Below are 20,950 nucleotides of genomic sequence, written 5' to 3'. Positions count from 1 at the left end.
TAGAACAAACATGAGTTACTGTATGTAAATTAATATTTTCTCATTTTATCTCTTAACTTATGTTTTGAAGAGTTAAAAAACTAATTAAGTAGGCTAGGTGGGTCAGTGACTCTATTGTGTGATGCGTCACTCTTCACAAGTTGCGCGGAGTAAAAAAATCACACCGGCGGTTGGTTGTTGGATTACCTTCATCATCATCACGGAACATGTACCCATGTTGTTCCGCTTGATAAAACAGTACGATAGTACGGTTTAGCCAAACGTGATTTACTGTAATACTGTGTAGAGATAATAAAAAAAATATTGCATGTGATTACGTACAAAAAACAATATTATATATTGACTGCAGGTAGTATCATATGATTCCAACACTGTTTTGTTATTTTTTTTAAGACGAGAGGCGTCTGTTGTTGGTTAAACTTTTTGCCAGCAAAAATCGACTGTGGGCTTGTATTATTCCCACACTTTTCAGACGTTCCCTGTGTAACATCAGCTAAGCAGCATCAACATCGATATGGTGATTAAGTAATCTTCTCGAACATCAATGAAACGTTTGCAGTATAATAATAATTTAATTTTAATTTTAAATATTATGAACAAACACCTTCATAGTTGTGGCGCACGCTCGTACGCGGTGCAGTCACATAAAAATACAATTACTTTGATCACAAGAATAATAATAACAGCAGAAAATACTACAAAATAAAATAAAAAAGACACAAAATTGTTTCAAAAATTGTAACAGAATCGGATTTGCCAATAGGCTTAAACAGGGAAACAATACATATTCAAAAGAAAACACTTCAATGTATTTTTGATACTAATAAAGTATAATATGACTCAATAACACTGTACTAATGATTAAATCATTTAAAACATCATGGACCCTAGTAGTAGCCCTGATCCGAACTAGAATCTAACCATTCTTCGCTGTCGGGAACATCGGAATTTGAGAACTGTTCTTCTTTGTCTTCTTCTTCGAAAGTGACAGTAGGCCTATCTTCCTCAGTGACACAGGCCTTCTTGTTGTAACTATCAAGATGGCGCTGCCTCTTCCTAGGCTGGCCATCAGGGTAGGCTGTGAGGAATAGTTCGATGGCCTTCTTGTACTTGTCATCGCTATATTCCTTGTCATTACGGAGACGAAGAATATCTGTCATTGTGTCGTTGTTTAATGACTGGCGAGGTTGTATGTCGTTTGCACGTTTTCTTGGCTCTTCGTGTTGAGATCGGAATCTTTGAAGGCATCTCGGATGCACAAGCTCAACCTTGTGGGAGGGATATAACACCAGCATGTAATGGTCCCCTAGATCATCTTTAGCTAGACCATGCAGCTTCACATTTACCGCTGCTCCATCAGCACACTTACCAAGCTCCTTTAGCAATAAGACAGTTTGTTGTAAATAATTATGTTTAAATTTAGTTTTTTTGTTTATGGGGAAAACGAAGAAATTCTGGTCTCTATAAAAGAAAGGTGGAATTACGTAGCTTGCACATCTTACCATACCTTATTGGCCCGCGGAAACTCCAATTTCAGCTTCTGGATGCTTTTCTCCATGGAGACTTTTAGTCCTTCTGCTGTGCACTCATCTGGCTCCTCCAGTGAAATCACGTTAAACACCGGCATCCCGGTATGTGCTGTCTTGATGAGGAACAGTTCCTTCTCATTCATGTCTTTGCACTCGATGACCCATCATTTAAAATGCTGTAATAGCCGATCTCATTATGATTCAGTGGTGTGGTGACTTTAGTCAAACTTATGCTTTCGCTTAGGTAATGCACCATCTCCTTACATGCTTTTTCGTTGATATGACCAGTACCCAAGTCGACGCCGTGGACATCACGTTCGAACTGTCCAAGATCCTCAAAGAATTTAAAAGACTTGGTCTTGTTGACGATAAAGTGGGCAAGCTGAAATTTCCCTGTCAGCTGCTGCTTCTGTTTAGCTGTGGCTACGCGCAGATATGGCGACATCGTCGTTTGGACGTCTCCACCCCCGACATCGGAATTACCAACACTATTTTCCTGTACATCCGGAGCAGCAACGCTCTTGTTTTTTTCAATATCACGAAGATATGAGATGGCTGTCTGGTGCGTGACACTATGTTTTAAATGGTGACTGAAGTTTTTTTTCTAATAACGTCTGTACCATACCGTAGGTATCAGATAACCCAGAGGTGACACCCTTATTTGTACTTTGTCGTCGTTGGCACAATGCGTCATATTCACGACACGTTTTGCTCCAGATTTTTGTGACTTTGTCGTTTTCCACTTCATAACCCAACACACTGAATTTCCAGCCGTCAACTGTTTTCTTATAAGGTATCTGCAATATTGATTGATGGAATCGGAGATTGAATTTATTCGGCTCATAACAACATTAGTGACATCACATTACCGATACACTGATATTAAAATAGACCTACGTTGATAAACCTATAAGATAGGCCTACTCCAGCACTGGGTATTATATCAACAATAACATTAATTTTGGGTTGAACAGCAACTTAATTTTACATAAATTGACAACTAATTCAAGAAGTAGCAAGGCCCTCTACAATTCTTAATCAAAGAGCCATCCTAGCTATTGACATTCCCAGTAATCCCGGCGGAACCAATCCAGGGAGGTGATAAGGCCTATCGTTCACTGTTTGCATGCTCAATGCCATCACAAAGATCTAACTTTAAGCTAATACGATGCGACAGCTGTAATCGATGGGCTTCACGTGCAAACACACGCTATCTCGCGGCCAAATTCGGCCAAACTTTGTTTCGATCGGTCAAAATTCGGCCTGATTCTAATGTTGTTGTTAGTAGATAATAGTGGGTACACTAATTCAGTTTAAAGAAAAGAAAAATTACACGACAATCAGCATTCATTTTGTTTGAAATTGAAAAAAAATAAAATGATAACGAGACCAATGTTAATCTTTCACTGTTTATTGTTCTTATAATTCATCACGATAAATCAAATGCCCAGCATGGGCTACATCATTTGCTTGTTAATTAATTGCTAACGTGGCCTATTTAAAATCACATTACTGTATTAAGGTTCTCAGCGAAAGCACATTAAATAACGTACTGGAGGCGTGATCGGACCTGAATAGGGCATGAGCATTTATATACGGCGCTTGCAGTGTAAAAGGGGCACAGTAATAATTAGTTACTACTTCTAGTAAATAGAACGAACTATTATTGTAAGCTGAATTTGAAGCCAGACTATAATTTCATTGCTATTTTTTTTGCTTCAGTTTTATAAATAAAATATTTTCGTAAGACACACGAATAAAATGAAAACATTCATGAACAATATTCATCTGATATTCTTGTAAAATGTTGTTTATTTCTCCCCTGTGTTTTATTGGTACAACCATCTTCATATCATCACCAGGCACGAGGCCGCCCACAATGAGGCTATTTTCCTGCACAACAGACAGAACGAATTGCAAAACATAAACATGTCAACAACGATTAAATTTGTTGGTAGAATTTAATGATAAAAACACACATACCATGAGGGAATAATGTTAATTGAACTGAATTAACCTGATTAACATAAAAAGTAATCTATGTTTATATTTCGCATTTGGACGTACAACAGATGAGCCGATTTACAGTCAACTTTCTTCCGATTTTCATCGCAGGGAGCTGGGCCTGTCATGTTTGGTGATCGTTGCGGCGCTCCGGCGTCTTGACGCCTGGGCCTAGCTCCAAATTCTAGGTCCGCAAAAAATGCCGTCCTGTAGCAGTTTTGGGTCGGCAATATGGTCGGCAATTGCCGATTGCCGACGTGAAATTCGCGGGCTTGCTTCATGCCATTTATTTTCTGTGATTGCGTGCATGCATATCTGAAGTAGATCGTCTTTTCCCATTTCGATTTGGACTTGGTCCAGGGTGAGGGACTTTGGGATTGCGTTGGTTGTCACCAAATTGACATGCGCTTCTGCTACAATGTCCAGGTTTGTCTTTGTGGAAGCGAATGTCTTGACATATAGTCGGCTGGATTATCTTTTCCAGGTCGGTACTGGAACGTGTAGTCATATGCTTGTATCCGCATAATCCATCACTCTATGCGTATCGGTGGCTTGAAGCAGGATTGTTAAAGATTGGAAGGAGCGGCTTGTGATCTGTTAACACCTTGAATGCGCTGCAAGATAGATATAGGTGAAAATGTTGTATTCCTCATACGACGGCTAGCGCTTCACGCTCTGTTTGAGTACCTTGTTTCGACACTGGTAAATGCGCGACTCTCGTACGCTAGTGGCTGTTCACCTTGGCTGAGAATCCCAACCAAGGCCGCTAGGACTTGCGTTGCATGCATGCTTTGAGATTACTTGCGTGTGCAGCCTCGGTTTTTCCAAATACTAGAATATCGTCACTGATTACGACTCCTGTAAGTCCTAGTGCTGACTGTATCACATTCTGAAATTTCTCTGCAGCGCAGCAGACTCCGCAGATCAGACGTTTGTACCGGTATAGGCCTACGTGTGTTGAGAACACTGTAATATATCGTGGCTTTTGGGCTAGGGGTACTTGATGGTAACCTGCGTTCATATCGATTTTAGAGAACATTACAGCTCTATTTAATTGTGCGATTATATCGTCAATCGTTGGCGTCACATACCGTTCCCTGCCAATGGCTGTATTTCCGGCCCTCATGTCGACACAAGTGCGAATTTCTTCTGGTTTCTTTGGTTTCGTTACTACCGTTATTAAAGAGATCCACGGAGTTGGCTCATCGTGAACTGGTTCAATTATGTCCAAATCCTGTAAGTTCGGCTTCCAACTTTTTTCCTTAGGTGGAATGGGATCCTGCGATGCGGTTGCGCCACTGGTTGTATCTCTTCGTTTATGTGGAGGGTGCACATGGCATCGTTCAGCTTCCCTATTTTGCTAAACCTGTCCTTGAATGTCTCAACTATCTGTTCTGCGTTAATCGGTGTCGAGTCGCTGATACTGTATGTTATGCTAATCAAACCAAGTGCTTTTGCTGTATTGAAGCTCAATAGGGTTTCCTCCCTGATTTCGCAACGCTAAATTTTGTTGATATTGTAATATTCTTATAGATCACTGGCGAGGTGGACGGAAAGAAAAGCAGAAATCACAAGCGATCTTAATGTATGAGAGTTCGTTTTATTGAACACCATTCAATTCTGTGAAGATTGAATAAACATAGATAGTAGATATTAAAATCACTACACATCAGTTGAATCTCTCATAAAATACACATAAAATATATAAATTATTAAATTAATAAATGATAACATATTTACTTAACAGTCAATGAATCCAGCATTGTGTAAAATACAGTTAATCTGTGTGATTAATTAAAATCATGGCTTGTATAACATGGTATAGTTCAGTAATTAATCAGTACGGTAATTATTCATGAATAATTTCTTACAGTGGTAATGTCAATCTTAATCATTGTAACCAGTACACTATTATTAATCTAAACATACAAACATACACAAAACATGTAAAAACTTACTACTTTGACCGGATGTGATTATACCATTTAACAAGTAAACCTCATATCATCAGTTGTCATAGCATACATGTAATCTGTATGTTGGATGGTAGATCCTACAATATCAATAATTAAGTCTAAATACATGTACAATAATAAGATACAAATTGTACCTACACTGGCATAACCCAATACATTAAAAACAACTTAAGACCCAGGAACAAAGGGCCTGTTCAAGAACAGTTCCTTATCTAAACAAGCTACACAGCATCAAGTGATCTCATGAATATTAATTAGCGTTCTGAAACAATGGTTTGGTAAGGTTCCTTAGCAGAAGGCCCAAGCAAGACCCAAGTTAACAAAGTCATCAGATTTCAACATATATTCATAAAACTCATAGTATTAACAGCTTGTATAGAAACTACTTATGTATCATAATAATATCAATAGTGTAATAATGTTTGTCTCATATTAACCACAGTAGTTATCACTTGGTATCAAGAAAACTGCTATTATTATTACCAAGCTCTATGTCTTAGCAAAGGCTATATAGACGCTGTATATAGCATCATTCTAGTGGCTTACACAGGTTGTACAAATTATAGTAAATTATATAAAAAGTCTAAGTGTCATTATAAAATTAATAACAGCATTCAAATCTTGAACACTTACCCAAAACATATCTGTATATAGAATTAACATAAAACATAAAACAGCAGAATATACAGATTTTCTTTCAGTTAGAAAACATCAATGCAAGCTACCTGCTAGCCATGTTGGATCTACAAAGCTTCATTGAACCAAGCAATGGAGCACGCCCTCAATAATAGTCATGAATAAATATAGTTTCGCATGAAACAATCACGTTCGTCGTAAATGAACCTGTTATGCACAGCGCGTGTTGGCTTCCGTACCCGAATACCTTGGGGATGTTTTCCTTTGACAGACGTGGCGTATTCTGTATGCTATTATATATTGTCATAGTCATCACATTGATGGTTGCGCCTGTATCAATGACAGCATTTATTATTGTTCCGTGAACGCTAATGTTTACTTTGGGCTGTTTTCCTGAAGCGGACCCTGTTTCGTAAAATGCATAGTCTTCTTCACTACTAACATCGTCGGACCCGTGTCAATGGCATGAGCTTTGTGTTTCTGTCGGCATACCTTCGAATAGTGATTCAGTATACCGCAGTTACTGCATTTTTTCCATATGCTGGGCACAAGTTTTTATGAGGGTATTCACCTCCGTAGTATATACAGGTGGTTGTTTTGTGCGTGGTGGTCTTGTTGGCTGATTTGTCTGCGCTTTTAATTTGTATTTTTCGTATTTTTTGTGTACGGTTCTTACCTGGTGAGTTTCACTCGATTCGATTTCCTTACCATGCTTTATATGGTCGATTTGCTATGACGCAGCAGTTTCTGCACGTATTTTAGCTACTGTATGGCCTTGTCTAAGGTCAGGTTTTCGGTGCGAAGCAGGCGATGTTTAAGGGAGACGTTATTGATTCCCATTATCACACGATCTAGGATGAGGCTGTTCTTTAGAGTCTCAAACTCACAAGTCGCGGCAAGACGTTTCAATAAAGTAATAAAAGAATCAAACTTCTCACCTTCCTACTGAACCCCGCTGTTGAATATATAACGCTCGTAGGTTATGTTTTTTTTCCAGCGCAGAATTCCTTAAATTTATCAATAACTGCAGTAAACTTTGTACTACGATCGCCATCTGCGGTCCACGTGAATGTATTGTATGTTTCCACGGCCCGCTGGCCTACAGTATGACCGAGTGCAGCGTATCCACCCGTCTCGTGTCAGGCTTGCTAACTACGCCTGTCGCTGTCTCAAAATGTTCATACTGTTGTAGAAAACGACGCCAGCTTTCGGCCATATTACCTGAATCTAGAGGCAATGGTGCGGGTATAGTATACATCGCCATCGTAGTCGCCAATGTAATGTATAAAATTATGGTTTTTGCTTAAATATTTATTGCCTCATCCCCTGCTTACTAACCACGTATGGGTCATCTCCCGGTCATATGCTAGAGGTCATACTCTTATTCACCGTAGTCCATTCGACACTACAGACCGTAGCGTTAAAAGATATATTGCCTTAATAGGGGTGTTCCCTGAATAGGGGTGTCCCAAAGGAGGGGTTCTATTGTACTAGGCAAGTGTTTAGTAGTAAAAGTCCTATACCTAGAGGGTAGGCTAGTCTACTACCGTATCACGCTAGCCTAAGACTACGCGTAGTTCCTCCTACTCTGGGCCTATTTTATACACCAGGATGTTGCTCTGTGTTCTGTGCACGTGGCCTTCTAATGTGTGAGATTATCATCATCATTGTTTAGTGTACAATGAATTGATGAGCATGTGGTTGATCAATTTTCTTTTTTTTCACCGCCACCGCCGCCGCCGCCGCCGCCGCCATCAAAGTATTGCGGTCTACTACAGTCGGTTTGTTGATGTTGCATGTTTTTAAAAGCTCGAGCTTTGCCGAAAACATGTGAATACAAATATTCATGAGAGTATTGTTGACTGCGTTACAGCGCCACCAATCGTTACTGCATCAAACGTCCAGAAAAAAAAAATTCGCGACCAGCCCTGGCAAAACCAGCCGTTTGCAGAAAAAAATTCAAAATTGAGTTTTTAGTGCTTTTAGATTCTGCGTGAATTCTTTTTTCAATTCAACTTTTATTTCGGAATTACAAATCCATATCAATACAATAAGAAAAGACAAAAAAGAAATATCAGATACAAAGACTGTGCATTCAGGAGTAGGGACGTCACTTCGCTAATGTCCAAATGAGCCGCAAACCCCACCTTAACCAAACTATGCATTAAAGGGGTAGGGACGTTACTCCACTAAGGTCCTAAAGACCCACATACCCCGCCCTAACCGAACTGAGCATTAACGGGGTAGGGACGTTACTCCGCTAAGGACCCGCATACCCCATCCGAACTGAATTATGCATTGCTGGGGTAGGGGCGTTACTCCAAGGTTCTATTGACCCGCATAACCCACGCTAACCGAACTATGCATCACCGGGGTAGGAACGTTACTCCACTAAGGTCCTAATGACCCGCATACCCCACCCTAACAGACCTATGTATCAGCGGGGTAGGGACATTACTCCACTGAGGTCCTATTAACCCGCAAACCACAAGGATGTTCAATCAAGTTGAACTGTTCAACATATAGGAGGTCTCTTCAACTGCTATACATCTAGGAAGAGCATCAGTTTACATATACAGTCGCGTCGGAAGCAATTTTTGTTGGTCCGGCCAAATGCGACGATCCCCAATCCATACCCCTCACCTCAAATTGGCCTGTGGTGGGAGGGGTTCTGGATGAAAACCGTTTTATACACTATGTCCTTACAGGGCATCGTATTCTTGCCAGTATTACACAAGACACATTATATTTACAGACAAGATATTTCTACCCACATATTACGGGTCCAGACAAGCTCTTATGGTTTGACAAATCACGCAGAAAAAAAGATTATTTCAAATTTTCTTTGTTGCAGTTTTGCCGGCTCTCCAGAGACTCACATCACTGATAAATGGAAAGTAAACTGATCATTGTGAGTTTAACAGGTTATTATAGGCTGTAATTAGATAATAACAATAACTACGAGATGTGTCTTTCCGAAATAAATACACAAGCCTACAAGATTTATGCAATACATTATTAAAAATAATGTCTATGTTTATATACACGAGATGCCTGATATAAAATATTATATGTAATGAAATAAAATATATGTTAAAAATGAATATTTTGTCATGCTCTGGATGAGATGTATCATTAAGAATTTTATCAAGTTGCTTAAAAATATGCTGTTTGTGGTAGGACTAAATTATTTCCTAGCAGTTTTAATTATTCAGTAAATTCTTATTAAAGGTGCAGTCAAATAATGTAGGAGATGATAAACTTAATATTAACAACCGCTTTAATATACCTGCACATTAAATGTTTAGTTTCGATTTCGATTATTTCACAGTCACATTCATATTCACATGTATGATTACAACAGAAAATGTTAAGTATATCTAAAACAATAAAAGAAAATATGAAAATAAGATGTAAGGAATTACATTGGCAAAGCTTTTAACATGAAACGCTTTTAAATAAGATAATTAATTCTTTAAAAATATATATATATATAATAATCAGTTACATGGAAATTTACTGAATACTCAGTACGTTTGAAAAACAATTGCGAAAATAGACAATAACTGGATTTGCGTCAGGAGAATTAAGTACCACAGCAACGTATCAAAATAAATTCTTTAAAAACAGATTCTTTAAAACAGTGTTTATTTGATGGAAATTGGTTGAGTATTAGCTAAGTTATGAATATTTTGTTAATTGGAAATGAACCATGCGGGTTTTTGAGAAAACAGCTTCTGAAATTTCCAAAGTCAATAGTATGTTATAAAGATATTTATTTTTAATATACTTTTCAGTTAAATTAAGTGATTGATATTTTTCAGATATGTTCTTCAATATCTTTTTTATAAAATTCAAAAATTTTAAAATGTTTAAAAGTTTGATTCTCAGACGTTGTAAGTGCTTGTGGGAAGTTACAACTGCGACAAACGGAGGGTTTTGCCAGAGAGAGAGGTATGATGCCAGGCTAGTGATCTGGAGATCGTGGGTTCGAGTCCCACCCTAGAACAACTTGCGATTATTTTCGCAGTTGTTTTCAAATGTACTGAGTATTCGGTACATTTCCACGTCAGGTAGGGCAAAATTACACCTATACATGTTTCTCCTGACGCAAATCCAGTTATTGTTTATTATTCCATCACGACAATAACAATTACTATCAGTACTACTTTACATTCAATAATATAGTAACATGTTTATAATGAAAACCTAAGGTCCTGGTTTTTGTGCAACATACATATACTGTACTGTTTTCTTTACCAAGGAACTCAAACTACTCGTATGATATTTTTGCAAGAAAGCTATAGTCCTACACAACAATGCATATACATAATATATATATATATATAAATGTATTTTTACCTACATTTCCACTTAGTACGAGTCGTCTATTTGATACACATCAGGCGAATTCTGTCCTAGTACACCCACTCACTTACACGCAGACACAGTCCTGACCTGTGGTCCTCTGTTTTTATGATGTTGTAAGTAGTACCGTACAATATCGATTGAATCACGTTCAAACATGCCACCCACCCCACCCCCTCCACACCCTCGCATTCGGTACTTACCTTATTGTCTGTTTTGTGTTTGTAATGTTCAAAGTAGTGCAAAACGTTTTGAGCCCATACTGGAGTTTTCAGGCAATCAGGAACCACTCCTTCCTCAACAGAGTAATTTTCATTGGGGTTGAAGATGTTTAGCTCTTTGCAATCTCCTGCCTGCAAGTCTTTGCTATCCTCTGCTGACAGCATAGCTGTTTGACCTGAGGAATGATTGGCAAAAATCAATCAGTGGCAATAGAATATTATATAAAATAATATATAAAAGTCGTATTATATTATATTTGCATTACCATCCTTGCCTTTGTGTGATCTTAAGTCAGTCAGCTGATGTGCGAAGAATGATTTGACAGAGATTGTTATTTGACAGCCTGTAGAGCCCACAAATGTAAAAATCTACCACAAATGTATAAATAATCACAAATGTCAAAACATTCTACCCGCAAATGTCAAAATAACCACAAATGTCATAACATGAAAAAAAAATCGCCCACAAATGTAAAAATCTGTTTAACCACAAATGTAGTAAAATTTCACCTACAAATGTAAAAATTTCCATTTTTACCTCAAATGTCATAACATGTCATTCGCAAATGTAAAAATTTTCCTTAGCACTTAAATCCTTACAATATTCAAAGACCCTAATTAACTGCTATAATAGTAGAGCAGCTAAGGCACCATGTTGCGAATTTAGATAGGACCCATCCAATGATAAACTGCCATTTTTTCCGGTCAAGGTTTTCTCGGCGGTTTTATCATGTTGACCCCATACTATTTGAACTAAACTTGGGGCCACTCAGCTTTGTACCTCAAATCCAAGATGGCCTACAAAATTCAAAATGGCCGCCAAAATTATAATTATTAGATATACAGCATATTTATTCGGTGTTGTCAACTTTTTTTAAATGGAATTGTCACCTCAGACCAAAGTCTTTCAAGATCAATCAAGGGCCACCAAGAATTCAATTCCAAAATGGTCGCCAAAATCAAAATGGCCACCGAAAATCAGAATTATTAGAGAAATGTAGCATATTATTAGGTTATGTCAGTGTTTTTTTCAGTTGATTTGTCATCTGGTACATAAACCATTCAAGATCAATCGAGGGCCACCCAGAAATTGGCCTCAATCTAAAATGGCCACCAAAATTCAAAATGGCTGCAAAAAAATACAATAATTCCAGATTTGCAGCTTATTTATTGGTTCCAAATGTCGATGTTTTTCAGGGGATTTGTCATCTGGGACATAAACCTTTCACGGTCAATCGAGGGCCACCCAGAATTTGGTCTTAAATCCAAGATGGCCACCAAAATCCAAAATGGCCGCAGAATTAACTTAAATCGGTAAATTCTGCCTATTATTTTTCCCTGTTAACGTTTTTAAGTGGATTTTCCCTGAAACATGTACATTTGAAGTTAACTTTAAGGCAACCCAAAAGTTGACTTCATATCCCAGATGGCCGACAAAGAAAAAATGGCGACAAAAATAGTAAGATATATACTGCCTGTAATTTTGTTTATTCTCATCTCACCTTGCCTATTGTTTCTAATCATGCTTGCATGAAATTCTCACTTTATACTATTTGGCTTTTTCTACCCACACACTCCACTGAGGAAGGACAAGCATGATTTTCTCATTTTATACTATTTGGCTTTTTCTACCCTCACACACTCCACTGAGGAAGGACTAGTGTTGTTCAAAAGCTCTGGCTCTATTTCTGGCTGTTTACTTACATTCACTTTTTAGCTGTTACTTATTAAATTTGTATCTCTACCGAGATCCAGCCGTTGTTTCCAACAGCATATATACTGTCTCTTATACACATCTAGATGTGTATAAGAGACAGTGTATATATATATATAAATTATGTTTGCTGCGTAGGAACTTTTCGTTTCGTCGCTATGCTTGATTAGATTATAATGTCTTATATTCATATCTGACCACTGTTATTATCAATTATCTGTTTATTTGCATGGATAGATGTGTATATAAAGTAAGAAGTCAAACACAGTTCTGTATCTGTCTGAAAATAAAGTATTTTTATACGAGTACGAAAAGTGATCGAAAGTACTAGTATAATAAATATTTTATTTTGAGACAGATACAGAACTTTGAATTCTTATTAAAAAATGTCATTTCCGGTCACTTTTAGAAAAAATGTTGCATTAGTGCAAATACAGATATATATGTTCCGAACAAATTGAAGCTAATCTTAGGTCTCAATGACCAACGGTTAAGGAGATTTAAATATCCTACAAGGTACCTAAGGTCAAGTTTATAAACTTCATTTCCGGTCACTTTTGGACTACATGTTGCATAATAAGGATATGTATGTTCTGAAACATTTGAGGTCAAAATTAAGTCTCTGTGGCCAACCGTTTTTTGAGATATGAATGATGATGGATATCTAGGGTCAAAGGTCAGAAATGTTTTTCTGGTCACTTTTTGGCAAAATTTTACATTAGAGCAAATAGAAACATGCATCTTCGGAACATTTTGAAGCCAAAACTAGGTCTCTATGACTAATATTTTTGGAGATATGGATATGCCGGTTCATGTAGGCTCAAAGGTCGAAAATGGCATTTCTGATCACTTTTGGACAAAATGCTACATTAGTACAAAAAGCAACATTTATGTTCTCAACAATTTGGGACCAAAACTAAGTCTGTACGATTTTCCATTGCCAAGATATATGGATCCCGTCTTTTAGAGGCGGTCATTTTAAATTTAAATGGCGGCCATAGAAACTTGAAAACTTGAAACGTCAGAAACTTGGCACACATTTATTTTTTAATGTTCACATATTGAAGATATTTTGTGCCAAGTTTCATGCTTTGGTAATAAAGTGCACAACTTGGCCCTTAGCTGCTCTACTAAAATGCACAACTTGGTGCTTTAGCTGCTCTACTATAGCAGTTAACTAGGGTATTTTTAATATCCTAAGGATTTAAGTGCTTAGGAACATTTTTACATTTGCGGTTGACATGTTATGACATTTGAGGTATAAATGGAAATGTTTACATTTGTAGGTGAAATGTTACTACATTTGTGGTTAAATTTTTACATTTGTGGGCGATTTTTTTTTTTACATTTGTGGTTATTTTTACATTTGAGGTTGACATGTTATGACATTTGCGGTTATTTTGATATTTGCGGGTAGAATGTTTTGACATCTGTGGTTATTTTTACATTTGTGGTAGATTTTTACATTTGTGGGCTCTACACGGCCAGGCCCAGATATGTTCGCCAGATTAAAAATTTAGTCTTAAATGGACAGGGTGCAGATTCAGGACTTGTGTTTAGGTGGAAGGAGAAAATCCCAGTACTCGACACAGGCTTGGCGAAGATTCCACATTTTTGTAGGAGTAGTTTGATTTGACCTAGGGGGTCATGCATTCTATTGTTTTAGGCGACCAAATTTGATTATTAAAGAGGAAATCTGACAAAAATAATGTTGTAAAAATTAGAAAAAGAAAATGGCATTTACAACAGATTGCCTACTCGGGCCCCTTGAATCCTAGATATTGACGCATATAGAATTTGGCCAAACAGGCCAACTAAAATGTGTACCACCGATGGTTTACTTTGGTAGCGAAGTTGTATATAATTTTTGAATATATATAAAACTTGGGTAAAAGTGGTATTAATAACACTCTCCTTTATATTTTAATATTGAAACATCCAACCAAACACCCCTTCCATGTCTTAGAATTAGTCAATTGCACGTCAGCATATAATGTTTTGTTGTAGCTTTAATTCACAGTCCTTGAGGCATCGTTGGAATACCACTTTGTCCGAACTTTCAAGCGTATAGAAAAGGGCAAATTCGAACCTGCAACCTATCACTGTCAAGACGACCGTTATAACAATTAGACCACAGAAACATGGTTAAACATATTTAAATAACCGTCAGGTACATTGTATTATCCAATGCTGCCCATCAATAGGGCGTTAAACCAGATAACTCTAGAGGTACGACTAGAAATAGACTAAAAAAAAACTAAGAATAAACATCCTGAATTTACATGAAGAATACAAAAACAACAATTATTGTTAAGACCAGAAAAATGTCATAGATAACTGAAACTGTTTAGGAAAGTGCGATGATTAAAGGAAAGTGTTGTTTCTTATGATTTTTTTTACAACAATGTTAAAATGTAGTTTAGTCAGTATATAAAGGCCATTGGCCCAAAAATATATAAATTCACTGCATAGTATATATTTTCTGTTCTTATCTTATATGCTAATGCTAAAATTACAAAATGAGTTAATTTAAACAAAAGTGATTGTTTCTTTGTTGACATTAGTTTCTTAAACTTAAAATCATTAGGATGTAATAAATAATAATTAGGTATTAAACGGTTTATTAAATTTTTATATAGTGGACAAATTAAAATAAAATGAAATTTGTCTTCAACCTTTGTTAAATTGCATAATTTACAGATTCGTTCTTCTTTTTGTGTTTTTGTCCATCTTCCTTTTTTAATTTCAAGGTCAAGAATTCCTAGTCTTAGTCTAGAAAACAGGCTTCACTTTTTAAAATCAAGAACTAACGATAGATAATTCTCGCAATATATGTTAGTTTTAAAAGAAGAAAAATATTTAAGTCTTGAGGAAGAATTTACGTTTTCAATGATAATTTGACGTACTATGTCTTTTAAGCGTAACTGAAGATTGTAAATAAATTATGTTTTATTAAGGACATTTTGAGAAAGCCAAACATTACCAAAGCCAATTAAATTAAAAATATTTTTAACATAATGTGTCCAACAAATTTCATTTCTTTCCGTTTGTCTTAATTGAAAAGAATAACATTGTGCTAATATAATGTTCGGATCAATTTCATTAATTAAACGTAACCAAAACTTTATAGCATTATAGAACATGGTAAGCTTAAAGGAAATATTCCAACTTCGGCCATAATAGCATGTTTTGGAGCTGTTTTCCTAACCCCAAGTATATATCTGATAAATAACAGGTGTGTTTGGTCAATAATATCAATATTATTAAATATTCCCCAGATTTCACTTCTATACAATAGTATAGGTAGAATTTTAGTATCAAACATTATGTTTAAAATATTAATTGGGAGTGTTCCATATATATGTAAAATTGGTTTCAAAGAAAACAATGCCTTTTTTTCTTGTATGCTGTTGTTTTCCAAAACTTTATTTCATGACACAGAAGAGCTAAACACGACTCCTATATATTTGAATGCGTGGACTGTTTCGACTTTAGTATTTTTATAAACCAATTTTTTCAAAATTCCTCCTCTTTTAAAAACTAAGGATTTTGTTTTATTAATATATATATATATGTAAACCAATAACTCAATCACTGATAAGTACAAGGTCATCGGCGTATAATAAATGATTTAAATAAATATTACCAATTTGGATTTTTTGAAAATTATCACAAGCGTTTAATGACTTACTTAAATGAGTAATAAACAAATTAAATAAGAATGAGGCCAAAGGTGATCCTTGCTGTAAGCCAATTTCACATTTAAAAGACTGAGTTAATTTATTTTGTAATTTAACATATGCAATTAATTTTGAATACATAGAATTTAAAGTAATAAACATTTCCCCACTAACACCCGCACATTTAAGTCTGAACATAAATAGTTGATGATTAATAGAATCGAATGCGCATTTAAAGTCGATAAAAGCAACAACAAGTCTACCCCTTTTTCTATTAAGATACTTTGAAATAATTGTTTGTAAAATAAAAATGTTATCCGACGTTCTTGTCCCTTTGCGAAATCCTGCCTGTTCCTCACCTATAAAAGTAATATCATTAGCCCAGTCTGTAAGTCTGTAGTTTAAAATAGATTTGAAAAATTTTACATAAAACGGGTATGAGGGAGATACCTCTATAATTTTCTGGTCTTTTCCGGCTACTTTTTTTGTGTATTGGGATTATCAGACTAGTAGCCAATTGCTGTGGAAATTTTCCTGTTTTAAAAATTTAATTAAACAAATTAGTTATTTTTATATAGACATCTTGTGGTGATTTGATAAAGAATTTAGCTCCTATACCGTCAATACCAGAAGATTTTCCTTTTTTTTTTTTTTTTTTTTTTTTTTTTTTTTTTTTTTTTTTGCACTTGTAACTTCATTTAATGTAATTTAATGATTATGGTGCTCGTTATATAGGTTTACACCATAGTGTAGTTCTGTGTAATCTATGTTAACGATTGAATTATCCATAAATAATAACGAAAATAATTAAACCAGGTGACAGTAGAGATATCTGATGATGTAATGGCTTGGGAATTTTTAAGCTTCCTCCAGAATAATTTAATGTTTTTATCATTCATTGTTTTTATTAATTCATTACGATCATTCGTCTTTTTGTTTGTTTTTCACATTTAATATAATCCCGGTACTTTCGTTTGATGCTGCTATATTGATTAAGATTTTGTTGTGCTCGGTGTCATCTAAATTTAATTAGTTATGCTTGTCCTTGTTTTTTTAAAGCAATGACAGTCGTTATCGAATCAACTATTATTTTGATTATTCGTTGAGGGCTTACGTTTATGTTCACGTTTCGTATTGTTCTATGCTTACATTTTCAAACATTTGACAAAGAATTGAAACAACCCCGTCAACATCTTCATCACTTAGCGCTTGGTTAAATTCAGAATTAAGGTTGACAATAAACTCACTTGACCATCTTGTAATAAATGTTTGAAAATAATTATCTTTCCAAATACTGTATACCTATTGGGTTGTAAACCATGGTAAGTATTTTCCTTTGTGGTTTGTATACTACCACTATTTCCAGCCAAATTTAATTACAAAATTTATTGGCATATGGTCAGATTCAACCCTGTTCTCAATATTCATTAATGTAATAATATTAAAATAATTTACATTCGTCAAGATATAATCCACTACACTTTTCCCCTGATAATTTATGAATGTGAATGCTTTGGATAATTCTCTGTATATCCTGCCATTAACAATTCTTAACTTAGTTTCTTTACAGAAATTTAATAATTCTTTACCATATCTATTTACCACTTCATTCTAGTAATTCATTGTCATAGTAATTCTATGTCTACATTACACACCTCTGTATTTTTATTACCGCTATATTAAGTAACTGACATTCTTGGATTTTAATTAGATTTCCCCCCCCCCCCAAATGTTCCTACAGCGATTCTTAAAGAACCATATATTACAGAGCTGTCTGAAATGGGGGAGGGGAGTTAAAGTTAAGTGATTCGGCATGTTTCGTCGAATATCCATGTCGGCCATCCAGAAACTACTTCAATATAATTAGACAAGCTGGAAGATGCAATAACATTATACATTACATTATAAATGCTAGGACCTAATATAGTTTCATCAAGACGTTTCCAATTATTTGTTTAATAAAAACAATCACATAGACACTTATAAAATCAAAAGTAGCACTTTTAAAATTGCCTAACTCAGATTAATCAAAATAAAAATTTAATTAACACTTATTTAATTAACAATAAAGGGGGTAGCGACAATGTAGGTGCGTAACCGACACTGACAGCTATTTCCGGTCATTATGTTCCATGTTTGCACCTCAGTCTCAACCACGGTGGGGCTAGAATAAACATGGAAACTACTGTACACCCGATTTAAATTCTGTATCCGTCCGTAAGAGGGACAAGTGTAGCGGCCCTGCCCCCACTATGCAATGGGCCCCATTCCGTGCAGCAGAGATTTTTCACTACTGTCCAGTTAAGGACACCAAAACTAAGTAAAGTAAAACAATGTTTTTCGACTTAAAACTGGAAATATAGTCCCACGACAACACTTATTTAATACAATATCAATGCTACACTAAGAGGTGTTTTACAGCAGGCCCACTAAACTAAGCTTCAATGGGAGCAAATGAGGGAGGGCATCCTGTTTTATGGTGGGTGTACGCCCCTCGCACACCCCTAGATACGCCATTGCTCTCGCCTCACAATTTGAGAAAGTTGTCTATGATAAGAATAAAAGCTTACTCACTTAGCACAGCCGTAACAATGACAGTCGTCAGAATACTAGTGGTGGTCATTTTGAACGCGTTGTTTACTTCTGCCAAAGTAGTCATTGTAGGCCTACTCTAGGCACAGAGTAGTCTTAATGTTATTACAATGTGTTATCTTCAAGAGTAAATTCAACTAAAGCATGGTTGGTCGTCACGTTGTCCGTTATCTCCGAAAAGTGATCAGCCGCACGACAGAATCAATAAATCACGTAATAGTAGGATATGATCACGTGACACTTCTAAACTTATCATCCTCCTACAACAGTTCAGGCAATCAACATTCTGCTACAACATTTCAGTCAATCAACCAATCAACAGGCTCGAAAGGATACAGATAATTATTGGTCTCCGGTAACACATGTGACATATATTAGTATTATCCTTATTCAAACAATTCGTATTATTTTGTTTGAAAAATACAGTTTACAGTATTTATTGCGAAATGGTGTTCAAAGATTTCGTTATTTTCTATTATAAGCCTTGTTAATGCTTTGAGATTTCGTCCTCTCTTATACATCCCAACCCTCTCGACTTCCCTTAATTACAATCGCGCGTATGTGTGTGGCGCGTATCCTTCCGGCCGGGCGTAATTCAGCAACTGCTCGACCAATAATTGACAATGTTAAATGTTATATAAGTTCGTGGTCAGGTAAGATGTGGATTTTAGATTGTTTAAAATAGTTTCTGGCCGCATATCTCACAATCTGCAGTCCCAATTTTTCTTCAAAATAGATCTAAAATGACAAATGTGATAACAACAAAATATGAAAAAGAATCAGTATTCTATAACAGGGGTGGCACCACGAGGGGGGAGGGTAAAAGCTGCATTCCCCCCCCCCCCCATAATTTGTCAAGAAGAAAGAAATAGTCATGTTATATATTCCTACATATAAAATTGTTATATTTTCCCGGGGCTTCAATTACTCGATTACTTTTGAAACATTTTTTAGCGGCGCCTGACCACGTCCACTTTGCTCTGTCAGTGACGTCGGCCCCGCAGTCAAATCCTTGCGCCACCCCTGTTCTATAAATGCACACAAATAAAAACATAATCATTAATTAATTAAAAGTAGAAAGGGAAGAAGAAAGAAGAAAAAAAGGAGAGATTCGAAACCCTATAAATTCAAGTAACTTTTTACATGGTGCACTTTTATTTCTTGGCTACAATTCACCTGCTATATATATATTGCGAAAAAAGCTACAATCTACATCAATTGCCAGTATTTTTTTCAGTACAAGGATATGGCGCAAGTACAAGGATTTCGGACGTTGTGTTCGAAACTAAATTCGCCGTGACTTCTTTTTAATTGTCTTGATGTTTTATATTATTTGCTGTGACATTTGTAATTGCCTTGTAGGCATTTTCTAGTTGGCAGTGATGACATTTTGTTAAAAAAAAACTGTAACCGGGACTTTCCCTAAATGATTAATTCTGTAAATTGTTTTACGTGATGTGTGATAGAACGGTGTCAAGCTTAGCCCAAAATATTATTCAAAGTGATGTAGAAATAAATACTAAGCAAGAGTAAATTGAAATTAATTCAGCAAAATGAATCAATAGGAAAGAGAAATTAGGCTTCAAAAAGTCGAATAATTTGTGTATCCGATCCACACGATCACGCGCGGTTCAGTTTCAGCAGAAATTCAAAACCATACCATGTTTATCAATCCATCATTCAAAACCTTTATTTGAAAAAAAAAAAAAAAAAAAAAACGTTTAAAATATACATTTATAACGCGTTTACCTAAAAAAAAAAGGTGCTCTTCCTCTGTCAGTACATTTTAAAATGGTACAAAATAAATAAAGACATTAAGGATTACAACGAAATACAATAAAACCTATATATTAAGAATACACATTCTGGACCAAAAAACTGTGCGATTAATATAGGGGTGTCTCCTGACTATATGAATTTGAATTCATGTAAGAAAAACTTGCGAATCGTCGGATTTGAAAGTAAGAACAACAACGTACCGATACAGAAGTATGCATTGAAATCGCTCTTAATGTGCTTCAAACCTCAAATTTCCAACAGCGCCTACAATCGAGCGTGGTCATTAAAGATGGAAGGTGGGATTCTTCGCATATTCTTGTTAAACTATTATCATAATTATACTCATTAGTTACACCTACTGTACTTTTTAAAGGGGCGGATTTTATATCATTGACAATCCCACGCGTACGGAAAAAAGTAAGGCTTTATATGACAATGGAAGAGGCTCCAC

The 20,950-nt window shown here is 35.9% G+C and overlaps 1 protein-coding gene across 1 annotated transcript in view; it reads right to left on the bottom strand.

The window, feature by feature from the left end:
* Positions 1–18,879, bottom strand: part of LOC117112029 — a 41,615-nt gene extending 22,736 nt beyond the window's left edge. The window contains exons 1-2 of the mRNA XM_033255068.1: positions 18,703–18,879; positions 10,717–10,910 (exon numbers count right to left, since the gene is read on the bottom strand). Of these exons, the coding sequence (XP_033110959.1) occupies positions 10,717–10,910; positions 18,703–18,787 (279 nt within the window). The 5' untranslated portion in view covers positions 18,788–18,879. The remainder of the gene's footprint in view (positions 1–10,716; positions 10,911–18,702) is intronic.
* Between the last annotated feature and the right edge of the window lie 2,071 nt (positions 18,880–20,950).

This window comes from Anneissia japonica, unplaced genomic scaffold (genome assembly GCF_011630105.1).
Source record: "Anneissia japonica isolate Jap-2015-1 unplaced genomic scaffold, ASM1163010v1 scaffold6524_len355483_cov145, whole genome shotgun sequence".
Classification (NCBI taxonomy): Eukaryota; Metazoa; Echinodermata; class Crinoidea; order Comatulida; family Comatulidae; genus Anneissia; species Anneissia japonica.
Note: the sequence above shows the minus strand (reverse complement) of the source record. Positions and strands in the feature narration are given on the sequence as shown.